The sequence below is a fragment of the Chlorocebus sabaeus genome, chromosome 1, assembly GCF_047675955.1.
Source record: "Chlorocebus sabaeus isolate Y175 chromosome 1, mChlSab1.0.hap1, whole genome shotgun sequence".
Taxonomy (NCBI): Eukaryota; Metazoa; Chordata; class Mammalia; order Primates; family Cercopithecidae; genus Chlorocebus; species Chlorocebus sabaeus.
Genome location: NC_132904.1, coordinates 124,563,945 through 124,582,746, shown reverse-complemented (window position 1 = coordinate 124,582,746; position 18,802 = coordinate 124,563,945). Strand labels below are relative to the sequence as shown.

General features: G+C 44.1%; 1 protein-coding gene across 1 annotated transcript in view; it reads right to left on the bottom strand.

Annotated features, from left to right (window-relative positions):
* FLI1 (Fli-1 proto-oncogene, ETS transcription factor) overlaps positions 1-18,802 on the bottom strand; it is a 117,945-nt gene that overhangs the window by 13,115 nt on the left and 86,028 nt on the right. The window contains exon 5 of the mRNA XM_008021485.3: positions 16,676-16,741. Coding sequence (XP_008019676.1) covers positions 16,676-16,741 — 66 coding nt within the window. The remainder of the gene's footprint in view (positions 1-16,675; positions 16,742-18,802) is intronic.

Sequence of the window (18,802 nt, the reverse complement as noted above, 5' to 3'; positions counted from 1 at the left end):
GTGCTCCTGGAACAGTGATTTCCAAATTTAAATAAAGTTTGGCTCTCAGGCTGGGTGTGGTGGCTCATGGCTGTAATCCCAGCACTTTGGGAGACCAAGGTGGGAGGATCACTTGAGGCCAGGAGTTCAAGACTGCAGTGAGCTATGATTACACTATTGCACTCCAGCCTGGGTGACAAAGTGAGACCCTGTCTCCAAAACAAAATATATATATATATATATATATATATATATATATATATATATATAAAATAATAAAATAAAATAAAATAAATCATGGCTTTCTTTTAAAAGAAGAGGTGGATTATTATCCTGGACCCTGGTTTGAGAAATCCCACCCCAGAAGACAGGGCTGATGGCTATGGGTGGTCTGCCTGGATGTTAGGCGTAGGCATTACCCAGCATCCTCCTTCCTCCCCTACTGTCAGGTGCCAGAGTCTCTGCCCACCTGGCCTTGAAGCTCAGGACCAAGTCCTCACTGCATCCCACCATTCTAGCGGGGCTATTCAACCTTCACTTCAGCGGCATCTTACATCCCAAAGAGCAACAGAGGAGCTTGGCATCCACTGAGACCTTGGAAGAAGGAAAATATCCAAGGAACGCTTTCCCCAAACTTGGAACTCACAGGGAAAAAACATCCTGGATCAGGTTTCCTTTGCTTAAGGATCTTGTCCTGGAATCCAACAGCTCCTCCGCCTGGGAGCCGACCCTGCTGCGTGGAGCATAATGGAGGTACTGTTGAAGATATTAGATGGGCAAAGGGAAAAAAAGACCTAGGAGGAAAAGGCTTGGAAGAAATGACTGACTTTTAAATATAAAAAGCGTGGAGAGTAAAGTGGCACATTTGCTGGGCACAGCCTTGCCATGGCCACGTGAGGCTCCCTGCTGAGGCTGGGTCCTTCTTCTATTTCATTTCTCCCACAGGCTCTGTGTCTAAGTGACACAGATGTCTAAATGACCTATTTATTTTGATAAGGCCTCAAAGTGGGATTTTTGGGCCAGCCTCATGTGGAAAAGCAATTCATACTGACTAGATTAACTGGGTGTTTGCCAAAATTTCCTTCCATATTGGGCCATGTAGATGCAACTAAATTGCATACCTCTTAGGTCAAATCTGCCTCTGGTTTAAGAGGATTCTAGGTAGGAAAAAGAAAACATAACAGTTCACTTAGGTAATCAGGCTTGAGGATAAACGAGAGGCAGTTTATGCAGAACCCCCTCTGCCCTGCTCTGACCCTCATGGTTGCAATGTTCACAGCGAGGTTGCCCTTCTTCTCCATGGCCATAGGGGATACACTCTTGCGTCTGTGTAACATTCAGCTTGTATGTCCTTTGCTTTCAAAGTTCTGTAGGTCAAGGCTTGCTGGTGAGTTGTCTTGTGTCTACTGCCCATGTCCTGCTTAGCCTTTGAGTGTAATTCTTTGTACACTTGTGTCCTTTGCTAGGTGATCATCTTTAGGAAGAGGGGCTGTATCTTAATCACCTTTGTTTCTCTCAAAAACTCATTCTTGCCCCTCACCGTCACCAACTTATTGGATTTAATCGATGGCTTATGTCCCACCACACATTTATTCATTCAACAAAGTTTTACTGAATGTCTACTATCTTGCCAGACACTTTTATGTGCTGAGAATACAACAATGGCTAGACAAACGTCCTTCCCCTGCGGAGCTGACATTCAAGACAAATAGTAGATTACATTGTATATTAGAAGGTGATGAATGCTATGACAAAGAGAAAAACAGAGGAGGGAAGTAGGCAGTGCAGGGATGGGAGGGCTTCTCTGAAAACATCTAATTTGAGCAAAGACTTGATCTAACATTATGAAAACAGAGCTCTACATACTTCCATAATTTTATTTTGAAAAGTGACAGATTGCCCGACATTGGTCTCAAAGTCCCTCTGAAAGCCAATTCCTTTTCATTAGCGTTTGTATGAGTGAGAGTTGTTTATGTTGTAGGATAGGAAAGTTAGCTAAGAAACTTGACAGCATCTCTTTGATGTTTGGGAGAGGAATAGTGAAAGGTGAGATGAACCCCATCTTTTAAAGACTCAAGCACTTTTCGCATATTTCGAATCAGGTGATTGTCAAGTCTGTGGTCTTGGATTCACGTTGAATTAGAACAGCCATTCAAATCAAGAGACTTTAAATCCCAGCACTTCCCACGATTTGCCTTTTGACCTATGTCTGAAGTGCTTTGCAGGAAAGGACAAGTTTCTGGGGTCAGTGTAGCAGAAGTGGACAGGTAAGTTCATCCTGAAGGAGCACTACTTCTTTTGTTTGTTTGTTTGTTTTGTTTTGAGACGAAGTCTTGCTCTTGTGCCCCAGGCTGGAGTGTGATGGCGCGATCTCGGCTCACTGGCTGGAATGTTATGGTGTGATCTCGGCTCACTGCAACTTCCATCTCCTGGGTTCAAGCAATTCTTCTGCCTCAGCCTCCTGAGTAGCTGGCATTACAGGCGCCTGCCACCACACCTGGCTAATTTTTATATTTTCAGTAGAGACAGAGTTTCACCATGTTGGACAGGCTGGTCTTGAACTCCTGACCTCAGGTGATCCACTCACCTTGGTCTCCCAAACTGCTGGGATTATAGGCGTGAACCACCGCGCCGGCCAGGAGCAATCCTTCTTTTGTGGCCTGGCAGGTGAGCAGGAAACACTTCAGTCCCTGAGCTGTGCATCCACACATCAGACAGAGCACAGTCGTTAAAAGAAAAAGAACCATCAAGTTTTGGTAGGTGGAACGTGGTCTCACTTATTATGTCACAGAATCAGAGGCTCCTTTTCAGACTGGAAGGACTTCAGACATTATCTAAACCAGACATGCAAATTAGCACAGGCCCAGAGGCCCAAAGCCTGAGAGAAGGCATATGTGGCCATGTAAGAATTTTAATAGAAATTGAAATTATGACTCATAGCAAAAAACTGCCTCTCTCTAACCTCCTCTAGTATATTGGGCAGGGCTGATAATTATTTTGCAGACAGGCCCAAAAGGCCAAAGACTTCTTGAGCTCAACGATTTTTCAAAATGATACCAAGAATGATTTTCATCTCTTTGGAAGAGTGATACCTAAAACTTATCAAGCATAGGATTGTTTGTGGTGTTACTAAGGGCTCTTAGAGATTCTTCACGGGAAGAAGTTCCCTAATTTCTCATGGATCCATTCCAAACAGGGAAATGGCTCATGGCAAAGGAAAGAACTCTGGGCTGGGGGGTCAGAACTCCTTGCTTTGCCTCTCATCTCTGTCAATTATGAGCTGTGTGGTCTGAGGCAAATGACTTAACTTCTCTGAACCTCTTAGTGAACCTCTCTGTAAAAGGTAGATACTTGGCAGGGGCAGGAGAGAGTGGTGTGATTATTCTTAAATTTAAGAGTTTGGAAAAGCAAATAGCACACTGGATCCTCACAGGGATCTTTTGAGAATAAATGAGACTGTCCATATGAAAATGCTTTCTATACTCTAAAGCATCCCACAGAATTCTAGCTGATACTGTTTTTCAGAGTTTAGTTCATGAGACATAAGAAGTTAATTTTTCTTGTGTCAACCAAAGCTAATGTCTTCTGGTTCTTCCTTTATTGGAGCAGGATTGAGTAAATATTCAATGGTATTTACTGAATATCTACAGGGCTGGAAGAAAAGAGCCAGGAGAAAACTCACAATTAAAGGCCACAAGGTAATCTGTAATTAGGTCCATAAATAGCCTGTAAATGAGGTGAGGCTCTGAGAAGAGACTATAGTCTTAAGGAGGAATAAAAATGTATCTCGACGCAGATAGGAATTGAATCAAGTTTCAAAGAGTGTGTTGGATTTTGACACAAAGTAATTGTCCCACTCAATTTTTACCATCTTTTCTTTAGAATATTTCAAATACAAGAATTTAAACTTTATCAAAGAGGCATGTTAAGCCTCTTTTTAACATTTTTATTTTGAGACAGGGCCTCACTCTATCGGTCAGGCTGGAGTGAAGTGGCACAATCTTGGCTCATTGCAGCTTTGACCTAGGCCCAAGCAATTCTTGTGCCTAAGCCTCCCAAATAGTTGGGACCACAGGCCCGTGCCACCACGCCTGGCTAATTGTTTTATTTGATGTAGAGATTGACTCTCACCATGTTGCCTAGGCTGATCTCGAACTCCTGAGTTTAAGTGATCTTTCCGCCTTGACCTCCCAAAGTGTTGGGATTACAAGTGTGAGCCAGCACACCTGACCCATGTTAAACATCTTGATCTTACGTATCCCTGAGACCAGAAAGAAAAAACCCACTGACATCCTGGATAGTGTTTCTAGCCTCCATATTTCCTCCTCAAAGGGTTCTTTACTCCAACAAGGATATTTCATGAGAAACAACCTCTTTATTAACTTAGATAAGGGCTTCTGAAGAGACAGAGTTATTAAATCTATAAAAAGAGATTAGAAAGGTTTTTATATTAAAATAACAAATGATGTTTCCTATACATTAGCCTTTCACTAGAAGATACCCTAAGCTCATAGATCTCTGTCTGGCATAAAAGAAGCTTCTCTCTCTCTCTCTCTCTCTCTCTCTCTCTCTCCAGATAGATGAAAGAAAGAATTTGGTTGATGAGAATTTGGTTAAACAAGTTTCTTTTAAATACCTTCCAGCTACCAATCCCCTCAAGTAACCTCCCTGTGGTGGAATTTCTAAATCAGTATATTAGGCAGAACCAACACATTTGGAATACTCTGTACTGAGGTGGCCCCTGGTAGGGCATTGTGGGCCTGCCCCTTTTTTCCCCAAAGTATTTTGGGACCCCTCTCCTCTAAACAGCCAACGGGGATCACTTTTAACTTCTGTCACGAACCAAGCAATGGCAATGAAGCTGCATCAAGCAAGGCCAACTGCACTTGGAGTCTTTGCTGTGTCGTCTGGAGTGGGATGAGTGTGCAGTGTCATGGTGAAACTTGGTAGAGATGGGAGGCCGAAAATAGTAACATCCGAGAGTCTGCAGATAAATTAGAAGACATGCAAAACCCAAATGGCCCACCCAGTGGGTGTGAACTGCCACTGAGAACTGTAGTGGAGCTCTACCCTGCCAAGCACTCAGGGTCATGAAGGCCCCTCCCTGGCAGTGCAGGAGGAGTCGTTGTTGGGCTGAGTCCAATGGGAACCAATGGGGAGGGTGCTCTGGAGTCCCCCAGCACCATTCCCACAGCCTGGCACCAGTTCCCTGCTCCACTTGGAGGTTTACCTAATGTCACCCTCCTTTACTGAAATGTTGCTGGGCTCATGCCTTCATTGTCACCATCATTAATGTTGCAGAGCCCATGGGCGCCTGTGAGGGTCTTGATTTATTCAGAGTACATCTAAGGGCAGCTCTGATAAGAAAGACTAAAGACAGCCCGGGGAGGGCAGAAAGGGCAAAGTGGGAACTTCTGAGTGGCCAGTTGCAGTGCCTGGCCTGGCACCTTCTGGCACAGGGGTGAGAAGAGGCGAACTCTGTAGTGGCAGGAAGGCGCCTTTCTTCTCCAGTTAAGCACGGGGATGAAGCCCTGGCTCTCAATACTGGGGCAGTGCAGGGGCTGGACATTCCAGAGCAATGGAAGGAGATTATTCTAAGAACAGAAGTGCTCAGCTCCAACGTTCTTCTCATTCCTTCATCTACCGAGGGCACAGGTGAATTTATGAGGGGCGTGGGCAGCTGGAGCATCCTGGACGTGTCTTTCAGATGCTTTAAGCTGATTTTGACATCTCTTCCTTCTCCTTGGGAATCATGGGTTTGTGAAGCTTACAGAGGCAGAGGATTACCCATGAAACTGGTAGAGCCATGAAATTACTTGAGGGAAACTTTATTTCCCTCAAATAAATTTCCCTCAAATAATAAATTTATTAAATTTATTGAATTTATCCACCCCCACTCTTATTTTGTTTTGTCTCTGAGACAGGGTCTTGTTCTGTTTCCCAGGTTGAAGTGCAGTGGTGCAATCTCGGCTCATGGCAGCCTCGATCTCCTGGGCTTGAGCAATACTCCCACCTTAGCCTCTGGAGTAGCTGGGACTATAGGAACACACCACTACGCCTGGCTACTTTTGTTTATTTTTTGTAGATATGGGGTCTAGTTGTGTTGCCAGGGGTGATCTTGAACTCCTGGGCTCAAGCGATCCTCTCACTGTGGTTTCCAAAGTGCTGGGATTACAGGTGTGAGCCACTGTGCCTGGATGGTTTCTTAAATTCAGTTTATTGAAATTCTTATCGATACAGTGTTACTCAATATAATACTTTCTTTTCTAAATCTCTTTTTGTCCTTTATCCTCTTAAATGTAGTATGAAACCCAAAAGGATATGTGTACAATTATATAAATTATAAAGCATAACAATGGAAAAAAATCTGTGAAACCACCACAAATGATGCTTCCTATACGTTGGCCTTTCACTAGAAGATGCCTGAAACCCATTTGTCTCCATGTGGCATGGAAGAAGCTTCCTCTCCCCTTCTCTCTCCAGAGACAGACAGAAAGAAAGAATTTGACTGATGAGCATGGACAAAGCACGTGTTTTAAAAATACTTTGCAGCTCCATGGCCACTGCCCCACCACACCCAGCAAACAACCTCTTTAAAGTGGAATTTCTAAAATTCTAAATTGCTAGATTGCTTCTTGAAATGCAAATAAGATTGAGCGCATTGGGTCAGGCTCCTGATTTTTTAGATGGTAGCAGGAGTCAACAGATGAATATATCTTAACAACTAGACAACATTAGCTACCTGGGGGAAATGCATGATGGGGGTGGTAGATGGAGTCAGAAAGGGCCATTTTGGAGCCCTTGCCATTGCCTAGGTGGGGAGGGGACTGCAGGAACAGGCTCTCTTCTGTTGCATACTAGCTTTGTGATTCAGGCTTAACATCATACCTGTGATTCAGGTAAAATGGGAATAATCATAGTGCCAACTTAATCAGGTTTTATGAAGGATAAATGTGAAGTGAATAGGAAATTTCTTGGCACATAGTAGGTGCTTAACAAATGTTAGCTTTTATTATGGCTACCTGGGGCATAACAAAAGTTAAGACAGGAAGGTGGAATTGAGCAGAAAGTACAGTCTCCCTGCAATGTCACCTTTCCTTGGCTTGGTGTGTCCTCAGCCTCCTCCTGATGGGCATAGACCTGAAGGGCCTGTGGAGTCCAGTTGAGAGCAGGATCCTGTGGTGGTTGGGCCAAGAGGGGGCTCTGGTGCCATCATCTTGTGATCGAAATCTGCTCTTTATCAGTCTTGCCTCCTTGCTCAGGGATGGGACTGATCACAGCTTCCAAGGAACCACCCTGGGGTCCCAAGCAATGGAAACTTAGGAGAGGGTAGAGAGGAAAAGCAGTGCCACACCAGCAGCTGCAGTGGATAGAGCCGAACATCCACCTTGTAGAAACATCTCAAAGGGTTAGTTCTACATCAAACTGCTGGGGAATAGTTTAAGGTACTTTGCCTATTATTTTCATCCATCCATCCAATAGTCCCCACCTTCAAGATGCTTCCTGTCTCACAAGACAGAAGACTGCTAGGCTAGAATCTATTGAATGCTGCATTGGTAAAACAGTGGGTATAAGCAAAGCATCCCGGGGAAGAGCGGACAAGACTGTAATGAGGCGATGCTGTCTGATCTGACCAGGGCCTTAAAGGGTGAGTGTCGTTCCCTGGAATATGGATTGCGGGTGGGGACTGAGACGAATGAAAGGTATACCCGGCAAAGGGAGAATGGGGAAACATGATTCCGAAGTGCGTTTGAAGATAGAGTAGACAGGAACTAAGTCATATTTGAAGGACAGGTCTTTAGGTCAGAACCTAAATGGGCAAAGCTGTATTACCGGAACAAAACTGTCACACCTCCGTGCTCCAGGGGGATCCAGACAGTTCTGGAACTTGTCTCTAGCGGTCCCACAGAGCTGAATCTGGATGGTCTTCCAATAGGAACACTTTGAAGGGTGGGTGATCACCTCACAGTCCCTCAGGGTATGGTGGTGACTCAACTGGGTCTGAGTAATTAAAAGAAACCCCAGGATGGCCCCGTTCTCAGGCAGAACACGGGCTCCTTTGAACTCTAGGTGGTCACCCCTAATTGTGCCCGTGGCCTGCATAACCTCTGGTAGCTTTGAGGACATCTGAGTTCCCTCCACAGTGGGATGTATGGTGATGTGTTTCATTAAAATAATCCATCAATCAACAGAGAAACTGGGGAGAATGATCATTGGAAGATAAGGTTGTTTGTATCTATTTCAAAAGAATCCTCAAATAAGTAAAACCTATATACACAAAATTCCTCTGATGGAATAGGCCCACTTTTAATAAGGCAGTGGACTGATACTCAGTCTTTTGCCTCATTATCCTGGAACAAATTTACACTTGTCTTAGGAAACGAGCTAACTGTTTCCAATAATTTGAGGAAAGTGTGTCCTAGTCGCTGTGTAAGCCACACGTGTGCAATAGCAGTTCGCACAGCACACCCACGAAAAGAAATAACAGTCCTTTTACTTAGAGAAAGGAAGGATAATGGTTACTTAGAAAGTGTCCCAGACAAGCTGTCAAATTGAATTCAGAGAGCTGGAGTCTGACTCCAGGACAGGGCGGGCTGGCTAAATTCCCGAGGGATTGGGGTTTCCTGCCTGCTCCAGCTTAGAGACAACGAGTCTTTGTTTCCAGTTCTCTCACTCTCCCTCCTCCCCCGATCTCTGTTTCTCTCTGTCACCCTTGTTCTTTCTCTCTCTCTCTGTCTCTCTCTCTCTCTCTCTCTCTTAATCTCTCTCGTGGAAAAAAAAAAAATGCAACTCTCCGAAGAGGGTCAGATAGAAAGCAGACAGAACATTAACTCAGGAATTTCAAAGGAAAACAGTTTTTAAAAAATAAAATGGAGAGAGTAAGCTACTGTCTATCCCATAATCATAAATCTTGCCTTTGGACCACAGAAACAACATATATACATATATACACACACACACTCACACACACACACACACATCCAGCAGTCATCCCTGATTTTGCTAAGAATGGCTTAGACGCATTTCATCATAAAGGAAGAACATATAATGACAATGTTCTTCACAGGCTCTCCTGTGAGGCTGCAGTACCCTCCAATTGGAAGTGTGTGTGCGCTGATGTAGATGGAGCCTGTGGGGCCACAGAACCTGCTGCATGAGAGATGTTATTTACTCCCTAAAAATAACAGATTACTTAACAGTATTACAGGCCTTTTCCTTCGGGTACACATGTTCCAGACCAAGCCCCCATATGCAGGGCTCTCCAAGGCAACACACACACAGCCCACCTCCACACTGAGCACCAGCCTGCGCCCTCCCGTACACACACACACACACACACACACACACACACAAGGCTGCCCAACGCCCATGCTCCCAAGGACTGCACCCAGGAGTGCATCAGCTTGATACAGGCTGTGCATATTGCAAGGAACAAAGATGCCATACTCGGGAACCCGTTCGCCCAGAGAAATAAGGCAGAGATGTCTTGAGGCATTTTTTGAGTTACAGAAAATTTCAAAGATATATAAAAGTAGAGAGCAGAGTCTAACCAACCCTGAGGCCCCATCACCCTGCTTTAACAATCATGAATTCATGGTCAATCTTATTTTAGCTCCATGCCCACCTATTCTGCTCTCCCTGGCCCAGTTACTTTGACACAAGTCCCTGACTGTCAGCTCCTTCGCTGAGCTTCCTGTCTCACAATGAAACGTCTAACTGCACCCGGTTCTCCAGGTTTCAGAAAGCCATGGTGCATAGGTTCTATCCCAGGCTCTCTTCCTGAAACCCACATCAAACACCCATGCCTCAGTTATTCCTGCAAGGGCTCACCTGGGCTCCCGTCTCCAAAACCCAACTTGAAAACTCGCACCCACCCCAGCAAACACACTGGTTTCCTTGGTGCCTTCCTCCTGCCCTTTGCTTCAATATCTATTTCCAGCCCAGCCAGGCTGAATCTTGCTAGAGGTCTCCATCTTTCACTATGACTTCTAAAATCATAAAGGACATCCATACAGGAGCTAAATGCAGGGGACAATTGAAAGACGTGGTAATATATGTGAATTGCTCTCTCTCCAAAGCACAGTAGTTCCTTCCTTCCTTAGCTGTGTGTCTCTCTGTTTGACTAGAAAGTGCTTGAGGGAAGGTGATATGCTGTGTTCACCATAGTTTCAGGGCTCAGCCTGGTGTTCTATGCACAGAAGATTCTCCACAAGAAAGAAATGAATGAATAGAGGAGAGTATCAATCATATAATTTAGGTCTATTCCTGACTAAGGTACCAGGTATCTACAATATCTGCCTACATAGGAATAAATGTATATATTTGTCTTCACTCCCTGTGTGACCGTGGCTGGGTCCACACCTTCTCTGGCCCCAGATCTCTTCTGTTCTGTAAGGGATTTGGAAAAGATGTTCAGCTTGAGCATTAATGATTTTCCATCTCTTCATTGCACTCAGAGAACTTCTTGTGTGTAGCATGCATTGCTGTGTTTTGATTACATGCAGTTTTATATTTCCTTCATATTTCATAGGTGTGTCTCCCTAAAAAGTTGTGTTTTTGCTTTGTTTTTTGAGACAGAGTCTCACTCTGTCACCCAGGCTGGAGTGCAGCAGCGTGATCTTGGCTCACTGCAACCTCCGCCTCCTGGGTTCAAGAAATTCTCCTGCCTCAGCCTCCCTGGTAGCTGGGACTACAGGCGCCCATCACCATATCTGACAAATTTTTTATTTTTAGTAGAGATGGGGTTTCACCATGTTGGCCAAGGTGGTCTCGAACTGACCTCAGGTGATCTGCCCAACTCGGCCTCCCAAATTGCAGGGATTATAGGTGTGAGCCACCGTGCCTGGCCCCCTAATAAGTTTTAAAGCAGCTTGGCTATCTATGTATAGTATCCTTCACAACCCTTGGTACAGTGTCAACATCTGGTAAACCCTCAAAAATATTGTAATTAGCTTGTAATAATAATGTTAACTACTATTATAATTTTCACTGTAATAAATTAGAATAACAATTTACTATCCTTATTATAACTTTTATTGAGCACTTATTGGTGTGTCAGACATTGTGCTGAGTTATGAGTTTTACATCATCCCTGAAGGGGCACTACAATTATCCTCATTTATACATGAGGAAACTGAGGCAGAAAAATGTGAGCGCATTGTCCAGGTCACAGTCTGAGTCCAGAGCCTGAATTTTAATCAGTATGCTATAATGCTGAAATAGGAGACCAATGCCTGCCTTAGGTAAATTGAGAGCATTAAAGAATCCTTACGATGTTGTCAGATGCTTGAATCAAGTATGCTGAGATAATGATTCCAGAAGCAGCCTAGAGGAAGGACAGAACACAGCAAAGGCCTGAATTTGAGTCTTGTACTGCTTCATGACCTGGGTGCCTTCTAAGGACCCCTGAAATCTCTCTGTGCCTTGTTTTCGTTATCTACAGAAGGGGGATAAAAATACTACCAGCCTTGTCATCTCATGGTGATGGCACCAGAGGGCACAAACGGGATAATGGATAGGAACGTGCTTGGCAAACCCTACCGGGCCGCCAAAAAGCTGTTGTTACCATGTGCACAGCTCCTGCCACCTAGGACTCTCCTGGAGAGAAGCCAGGCTCTCATGAACATGGGCTTCAGCACCAACCAGGCATTTCACTCTAAGGGACACAAAAAGGTAGTTTCTCCCCTCTCTTTTCCATACTTAGCATGCAAGCCGACAGACTTTTTATCCATTAGCCAAGGCAACGGCTGGAGATGGCCATTCCGCCTGCAGCGCGGCTGCGGTTTTCTGTTTCCACGTTCAATGGCAATCCTGAAAGGCTCCCAGGCTGGGGCTAGAAGCTCAATGCTCCACAGGCCCTTGGCCGGTTGATGAGTTCCAGGAGTTAATAAACAAGGAACTCAATATCCTCTGTCTTTTGGAAAGTCAGAGGTATTTAAACAGATTCAGCATGAGGAACTAAGGAAATGAGGGCTTAGGCATGCAAAGAAGCTCTGAGGAGGAGATGTGCTGATTCTTGCACGCTGCTGGGCCAGCTGAGTGAGCTGGGAAGGCCTCCGGCAGGGTTTGCCCAGAAAAACAAAGTGAAGCTCTGACCTGGGACCAGGGCAGACACACGCACAACTGCAGCCTGGAGGACTGGAGAGAACAAGGTGTGGAAAGTCAGTAGCCCTGACTCCAGGACTCTTATATGCTTGAAAAGGTCACTTAACTTCTGCAACCCCAGCGTCCTTCCTATAAAATCACGTTACCAACACCCTATCTACTTTTTAGAGGACTGAATGAGGACATGTCAGAAAGAAATTTCTGAGATGTACTAATGTACAGTTGTCAAAATCAGTAATATCATACATCAGTAAAATCAGTCATCAATGACAATGACAAAAAAAACTAATCAGGATCGTACAGTCTCTTCACTCACCTACACCTTTGTCAATATACCAGTAGGGCCTGCTATTCCTTTTCTAGGACAGTCTGGGGCCAGACAACTGCCCATTGTATCTCCAGGAAAATCTGGAGTAGCTCTAACGTGGACCTCATTTCTCTCCAGTTTGTCTCTGTTCTACAAAGCAGGCTCCTCTAGCTCGGCTGCAGCTTGGCTTGTAGGAATAACCCGGAGAGCTCTAAAACATTTCCAGTGCCCAGGAGTCATCACTGGAGATTCTGAATTAATGCATCATTTTTTGGCACTTGGGCATCAGTATTTTTTTATTTTAATTTTTGCATTTATAAAATTTTAGCAAAATATGGAACATAAAACTTACCATTTTAACAATTTTAAGTGTACAATTTAGTGCCATTAAGTACATTCACAATGCTGTGTGACGATTACCACCATCCATCTTCAGAACCTTTTCATCTTCCCAAATGGAAACTCTTACCCATTCAACACTAACTCCACATTTCCACTCCTTGCCACTCCTGGTAACCACCATCTACCTTCTGGCTCTAGAAACTTGACAGTTACCACCTATGAGTGGGCTCATGCAATATTTGTCCTAGGGTCAGTATTTTAAAAGATCTCCAGGTGATTCTCTGTGCTCTCAGAACTAAGGGCTGATGCCAACCATAAGTTGTGTATCGGTTCATCTTTGAAAAGAGAAGAGTTTAGGGATGAAGTTGGAGCTGATAGTGGGAAAACCGCACGGACAGAAATCAAGTAATGCAAAACATTCACATCTTTGCCCAAGTTACTTTTAGGGTAGGTGTTGCTTTTGCAGAAAGGCAGCTGGAAGAGAAAGGCTGGATTTGTCAGAAAGTGAGGGGCTTCTAGTCTAATCCTGTAACCTGGTTTGAGTCCTTGCTCTGCCATTGAGTAGCTGTGTACCCTTCAGTGAGTCACTTAATAGTGCTGAACCCCACTTTCTTTGTCTGCAAAATACAGATAATAATATCTACTTCAAAGACCCAGTGCAAGGCTCCAAAGCAAAGCATGTGAAGGTGTCTGATATATTCCAAAACCCTTTATAGGTGACAGCTGTGGCTGCTATTGTAAATGGATAACAATAGCTTTTATCCTAATTTATTTTTTAAGGGCATTAGCCTTGATAAACTAAAGGTAGAGCATAACTGCGCTAGCTGGATCCAATCCATGTCCATAGAATATTTAATTTAAAGGGGCTTAAAGATTGTTCTAAATTAATTTTTAAAATCTAGTCTTACTTCCTGGGCACAAATAACCCCTAGAGATTGCAGCCATTTTCAAGAGACAAGCTGGAAGGGTGATTATACAATTTTAAAGCAAAAAGCCATTCTAATTTGATAAGTGCTTTGAAGACACATTAATAGACAGCATCTCCTCAATTTCCTTGCTTTGTGCTTGATGCCAGCACCTGCCCTTTGTGGACTGCACTAGTGTGCACTCTCACACACACACACACACACACATGCAGAGCTCTGGTGTTCTTGATGAACTCTGGATTTGTTTGGGGCTGTGTGTGTCTTATTCAAAGAAGATGGAGCCAAGGTTGCCTGATGTCTTCTAATAGCTAATAGATAGTGTTTAGAGCAGAACAGGAGAGCCAGTGAGAGGTGGGGAGGAGGCAGGGAGGGATAGAGGGAGGGCTTGGTTAGCTTTGTCTTGCTAATGTACTTTGTTTTGTGGCTTGATGGCTCGTTCAGACAGATTCAGACCACCTCACAAGGGGAAGGCATAGAAGAGCAAGACAGCTCAAGTGGAGAGCTTTACTGGGGACAAAAGATGCACCTGCAAAGCACAGGCTTAATCGTCTCTAGAGGCCAGGCCCAATGTTGGGAGATAAATGCCGGCACCACCTGAATAAGGTCCTGGCAGCGTGCGTTTGCCTGAATACTACAGTTAATTCACTTCAGAAGAGGGGTTGCTACCCAGCAAGAGGGAGCTGCTCCTGCAATAAGCCTGAATGAGCCAGCAGTGTTACAAATGTACTCCCTAAACACAAAAAGGCCAAGGGAAGGAAATGCGTATGGCAGGTAGAGGACAGGGCTGAACAATAAGACCTGTGGAGGAGGAGGAGGAGGAAGGAGGTGGTCAGCAACACATTTCAATTTGGATAAACCGGTTTCTAAACTAAACCCTATATCTGAAGCCCAGTATCAGAAAATCTTTCATTAGCTCTGCTTCAGAGCCTCACTGGCTAATTCTGATGTTGGTAGCAGGTTGTAGCCTGAGGTGTTGGAGAAACTTACAAAAATTCGAATTCAGCAGTTCAGAGGTTAGGGCTCCTCCCATCCCTCCCTCCTTCCTTTCTTTCCTTCCTTCCTTATAGCCTTGCTTCCCTCCCTTCCTATCTTCCTTCCCTTCCCTTCCTTCCCTCTTTCTCTCCCTGCAGTCATTTTCCCCTTCTTTTTTCCTCCCTTCCATTTGTGGATCCCTATCCACAAATGAAATACAACTCAATATGTGAAAGAAATCAAAGGACAGTGGCTCTTGAGCCCTCGCAATGTGGCTCCTGTCATCTCCTTAGAAGCTCCAGAGTCAGGGCTGGTCTCTTGCTGACCGAGTTCCTCCCTTCATTTGACAGGAAACTGAGGTTCAGGGTCTGAAGTGATTTTCTCACGGGAAGCCAAAGGTGCCCTGACCTTCAATCTAATGCATTTGCCACTAAAACATATTTTCTGTCTTACAGACATTTGCAACAGCATATTAAAATAGGTCATCTGGTGGAATTTGACTCACAATGCAGAATGAATCCATAGAAATTCAGTTTTCATGACAAAACTCAAGAAATCTGATTTGGAAAGGAAAAACAGTGGCAGAAACAGGACTGGCTCAGGGTGGGATAGGAGAGAAGGAAGCAAATGAAAAAATATAAATATTTAAAAGTGGATTCATTCTGTGGTATAACTCTTCCACTAAACCTTCTGGCCATTATTCAATTATAAATTGTTAACAGGAAACACAAATTTCTATGTGATCAAAGTTGTAACCTTGGGCAAGACACCCAGCTAGTGTCTTTGGGTCTCTGTTTCCTTCCTACCCCATGTGAATGTTGAGCGAAATGGTCTTTCCTTAGAAGAGCTTTTGTTTCTCCAAAAGGTTATGCTATGCTGCGTTATACGTAACTGATCCTGAGAGCTTCTGCCTTTCTTCTATATTATGGGGAAGGTGAGTTAGAGAAAAACTGGGGACAGAGAGCGAGCCAAGGAGGACAGAGTGCCTGCCACACTCTTATTATTTATTCTTCAAGCTCCTATTCAAAAGTCCCCTCCTCTGTGGAATTTTTGCCATGCCATGCAAATATTTTTTCCAGTCTCTCTCTGGTTCCTAATAATTATGCATTCACATTTTTTTCTCCTTTAAACCAGGTACCATGAATTATTCACTTGTTTCAATGCCTGAAATCTAACACAGTATCGGAACCACTCCTCACGACGTTTCATAAAGACACTGAGCAATGCTATTGTGACATTTACTAAAATCTTTGTTGGCAAAGAGCATTTGCTGAGGCAGTTTTCCTTCTCAATAAAACCAAACCAAACCAGACCAAACCCTTAAGCCACCATTTAAAAAATGTATTGACATTGCTAAAATTTTTTTTGAGACAGAGTCTCACTCTATTGCCCAGGCTGGAATGCAGTGGCGTGATCTCGGCTCATTGCAGCCTCTGCCTCCTGGGTTCAAGCGATTCTCATGTCTCAGCCTACCAAGTAGCTGGGATTACAGGTACCTGCCACCATCCATGCCTGGCTAATTTTTGTATTTTTAGCTGAGATGGGGGTTTTGCCATGTTGGCCAGGCTGGTCTTCGAACTCCTGACCCCAAGTGATCCGCACACTTCAGCCTCCCAAAGTGCAGGGATTACAGGTGTGAGCCACCATGACCGGCTGCTAAAATTTCTTCGGAAAAAAACCTTTAAGGGTAGACATACTGGAATCCTTGAAATCCTCATTTCATTATTTTCATCAGAGAAAACTCCCAACTTTCAACTTTGAAAGTAAGCAGCATTCATTTTTTCCTAAACGTAACATGTTTTCCTGCATGGAATGACAACTTCAAGTTGTATCTTTGTGATATTATTACAAGATACTGTAAAACCTTCTTTACTGTATTTTTGCAACTGGTAGCACAAGTGGCAAAAGTCTTTGGCTTCTCGTCTTTGTATGCTAGGAAAAGCTGAGTGGAACAAGCTGGTTTTTTGCATAAACCTTAACTGCATGGGACTGTGTCATGTCTGGTTCAGAAGAAAATTTTAAGTGCACAAAAGAACAAACTTACCTTCTTTGACACTCAGTCGTGAGGATTGGTCTGTGTGGGAGGTTGTATTATAGGCCAGCAGTGAACCTGAGAGGCAAAACATAAACAGGTTATCACCAAAATGTTCTTCTGAGATCAAGAGTAGGAGATGACATGAGGAGGGAGTGGAAAGGGAAAGAGATGGGGAGAGGGGAAGAGGGACAGAGGACTGCTAGAAAGAAAGGAAAAGCGAATGGAATCCGTTTGCTTGGAGACAATCATACAGGCCTGTGATAACTTTATGGAGTAAAGAGACAGAATACATTGGAATGAAATGCTCTCTGGGATAACAGCATGACCCCTGAGCTGCCATATTCATCGTTCTGAAATGCTCTGGTCTGTGCCATCTCATGATAGGAACACAGCACTGAGAATCAGTAAACCCGGGTCTGTTCCAGTTGTTTTTAACTCACCATGTGACAGTTGGTGAGTGACTTGACATGTCTAGATTTTGATTTTTTTTCTTGAACTAGAGCAGAGGTTGGCAGACTTCTTCTATCAAAAGGAAAGAGTAAATATTTTGGCTTTATAGGCTAACTACAGTCTCTGTTGCACAGTCTTCTTAGTGTTTGTTGTTTTGCCCATGGGCCAGATTTGGCCTGCAGCTTATAGTTTGCCATGGCCTGGAGGAGAAGCTAGTATCACTCCTTCCTGCTGTGGTATCCTTTGGGTTTACATACATATGGGTCCTTTCCCAGGTGAGGGTAAGGTGCACGGGTATCTGTTGCTGGCGGAGGGGCGCTGGGAGTTGGGAAGGAGGTGAGTGGTAGTATTCCAATAGGAACTTTTGTTTCCCTTCACCTATGTCTAAGAGCATGCACTGAACCTGAGGAGTCATGCGTTGAATTTTCTGTAATCTCAGAATGCTGATATCCAATCTTTAAAAATTCAACTTCAATGCATACCTCTTCTATACCCAGAACTTTGAAAGAATAATTTGCTGTTGTTGCATGGAAAACACATTCTCCCTTCTTTCCTAAAACTAGATTTGTTCCTCTGTTTAAAGTGAATTCAAGGTTGTAATTTGTGAAATTTAGGCATTTTTGCCATTCTCTTTGAGACTCTCCTAGGGAAATCTTAAAGAGCTCTTGAAACTAGGGCTGGGATCTGCTTTTACAAAACATACCGTAAACTCAACACATGTGTTCGAGGCTAAGAAAATTCTTCTAAACAACCCTTTTCCCTGCTCCCTGTGGCCGAGTGGACTGGCTTGGGTGCCAGGGGTGGGAATGGGCTGTCGGACACTCCTATTTTTAGTCTCCAGTCGTGGAAGGGATGCAGAAATGGAGCTGCCGCCTCACCCAGCTGTGGGCGTTCGGTTGTGTGCCTCAGAGAAAATGTGTGCACTGCCCAAGCCAGACGATGAAGAAGAGAATTTATTTATTTATTTTTGAAATGGAGTTTCGCTCTTGTTGCCCAGGCTGGAGTGCAATGGCGTGATCTCAGCTCACTGCAACCTCCGCCTACCAGGTTCAAGTGATTCTCCTGCCTCAGCTTCCCCAGTAGCTGGGATTACAGGTATGCGCCACCACGCTCGGCTAATTTTGTATTTTTAGTAGAGATGGGGTTTCTCCATGTTGGTCAGGCTGGTCTTGAAATCCTGACCTCAGGTGATCTGCCTGCCTTGGCCTCCCAAAGTGCTGGGATTACAGGTGTGAGCCACCGCGCCCGGCCAAGGAAGAGAATTTTATAAGAATTGTCCAACTGCCTAGAACATGACTGTTAGTTCGAGCTCTGCAGCAGCTCCAGACGAAAACAAGAAGGGGGATGATGGGGGTGGTATTGAGCCCTCTGTATGCCAAAGTGTGGCTACGTGGATGCCATTTTAGAAATGAGACAGTCACATGAATGTAACATTCAAGAGCCAGCTACATTTGGTTATTCCATTTTCAAGAATATCAATGACAAAGTAAGGCCGGGACAAGTTCCTGTTAATAGTCACACAGCAAAAAATGATGTTTTGGGCAAAGATGGACCACATATTTGACAGCAGTAACAGTGTATTTTTACTGTATCTTTTAAATGTTTAGATGTACAAATACTTGCCATTGTGCTACAATTGCCTACCATATTCAGTACAATAACACGCTCTACAGGTTAGTAAGCTAG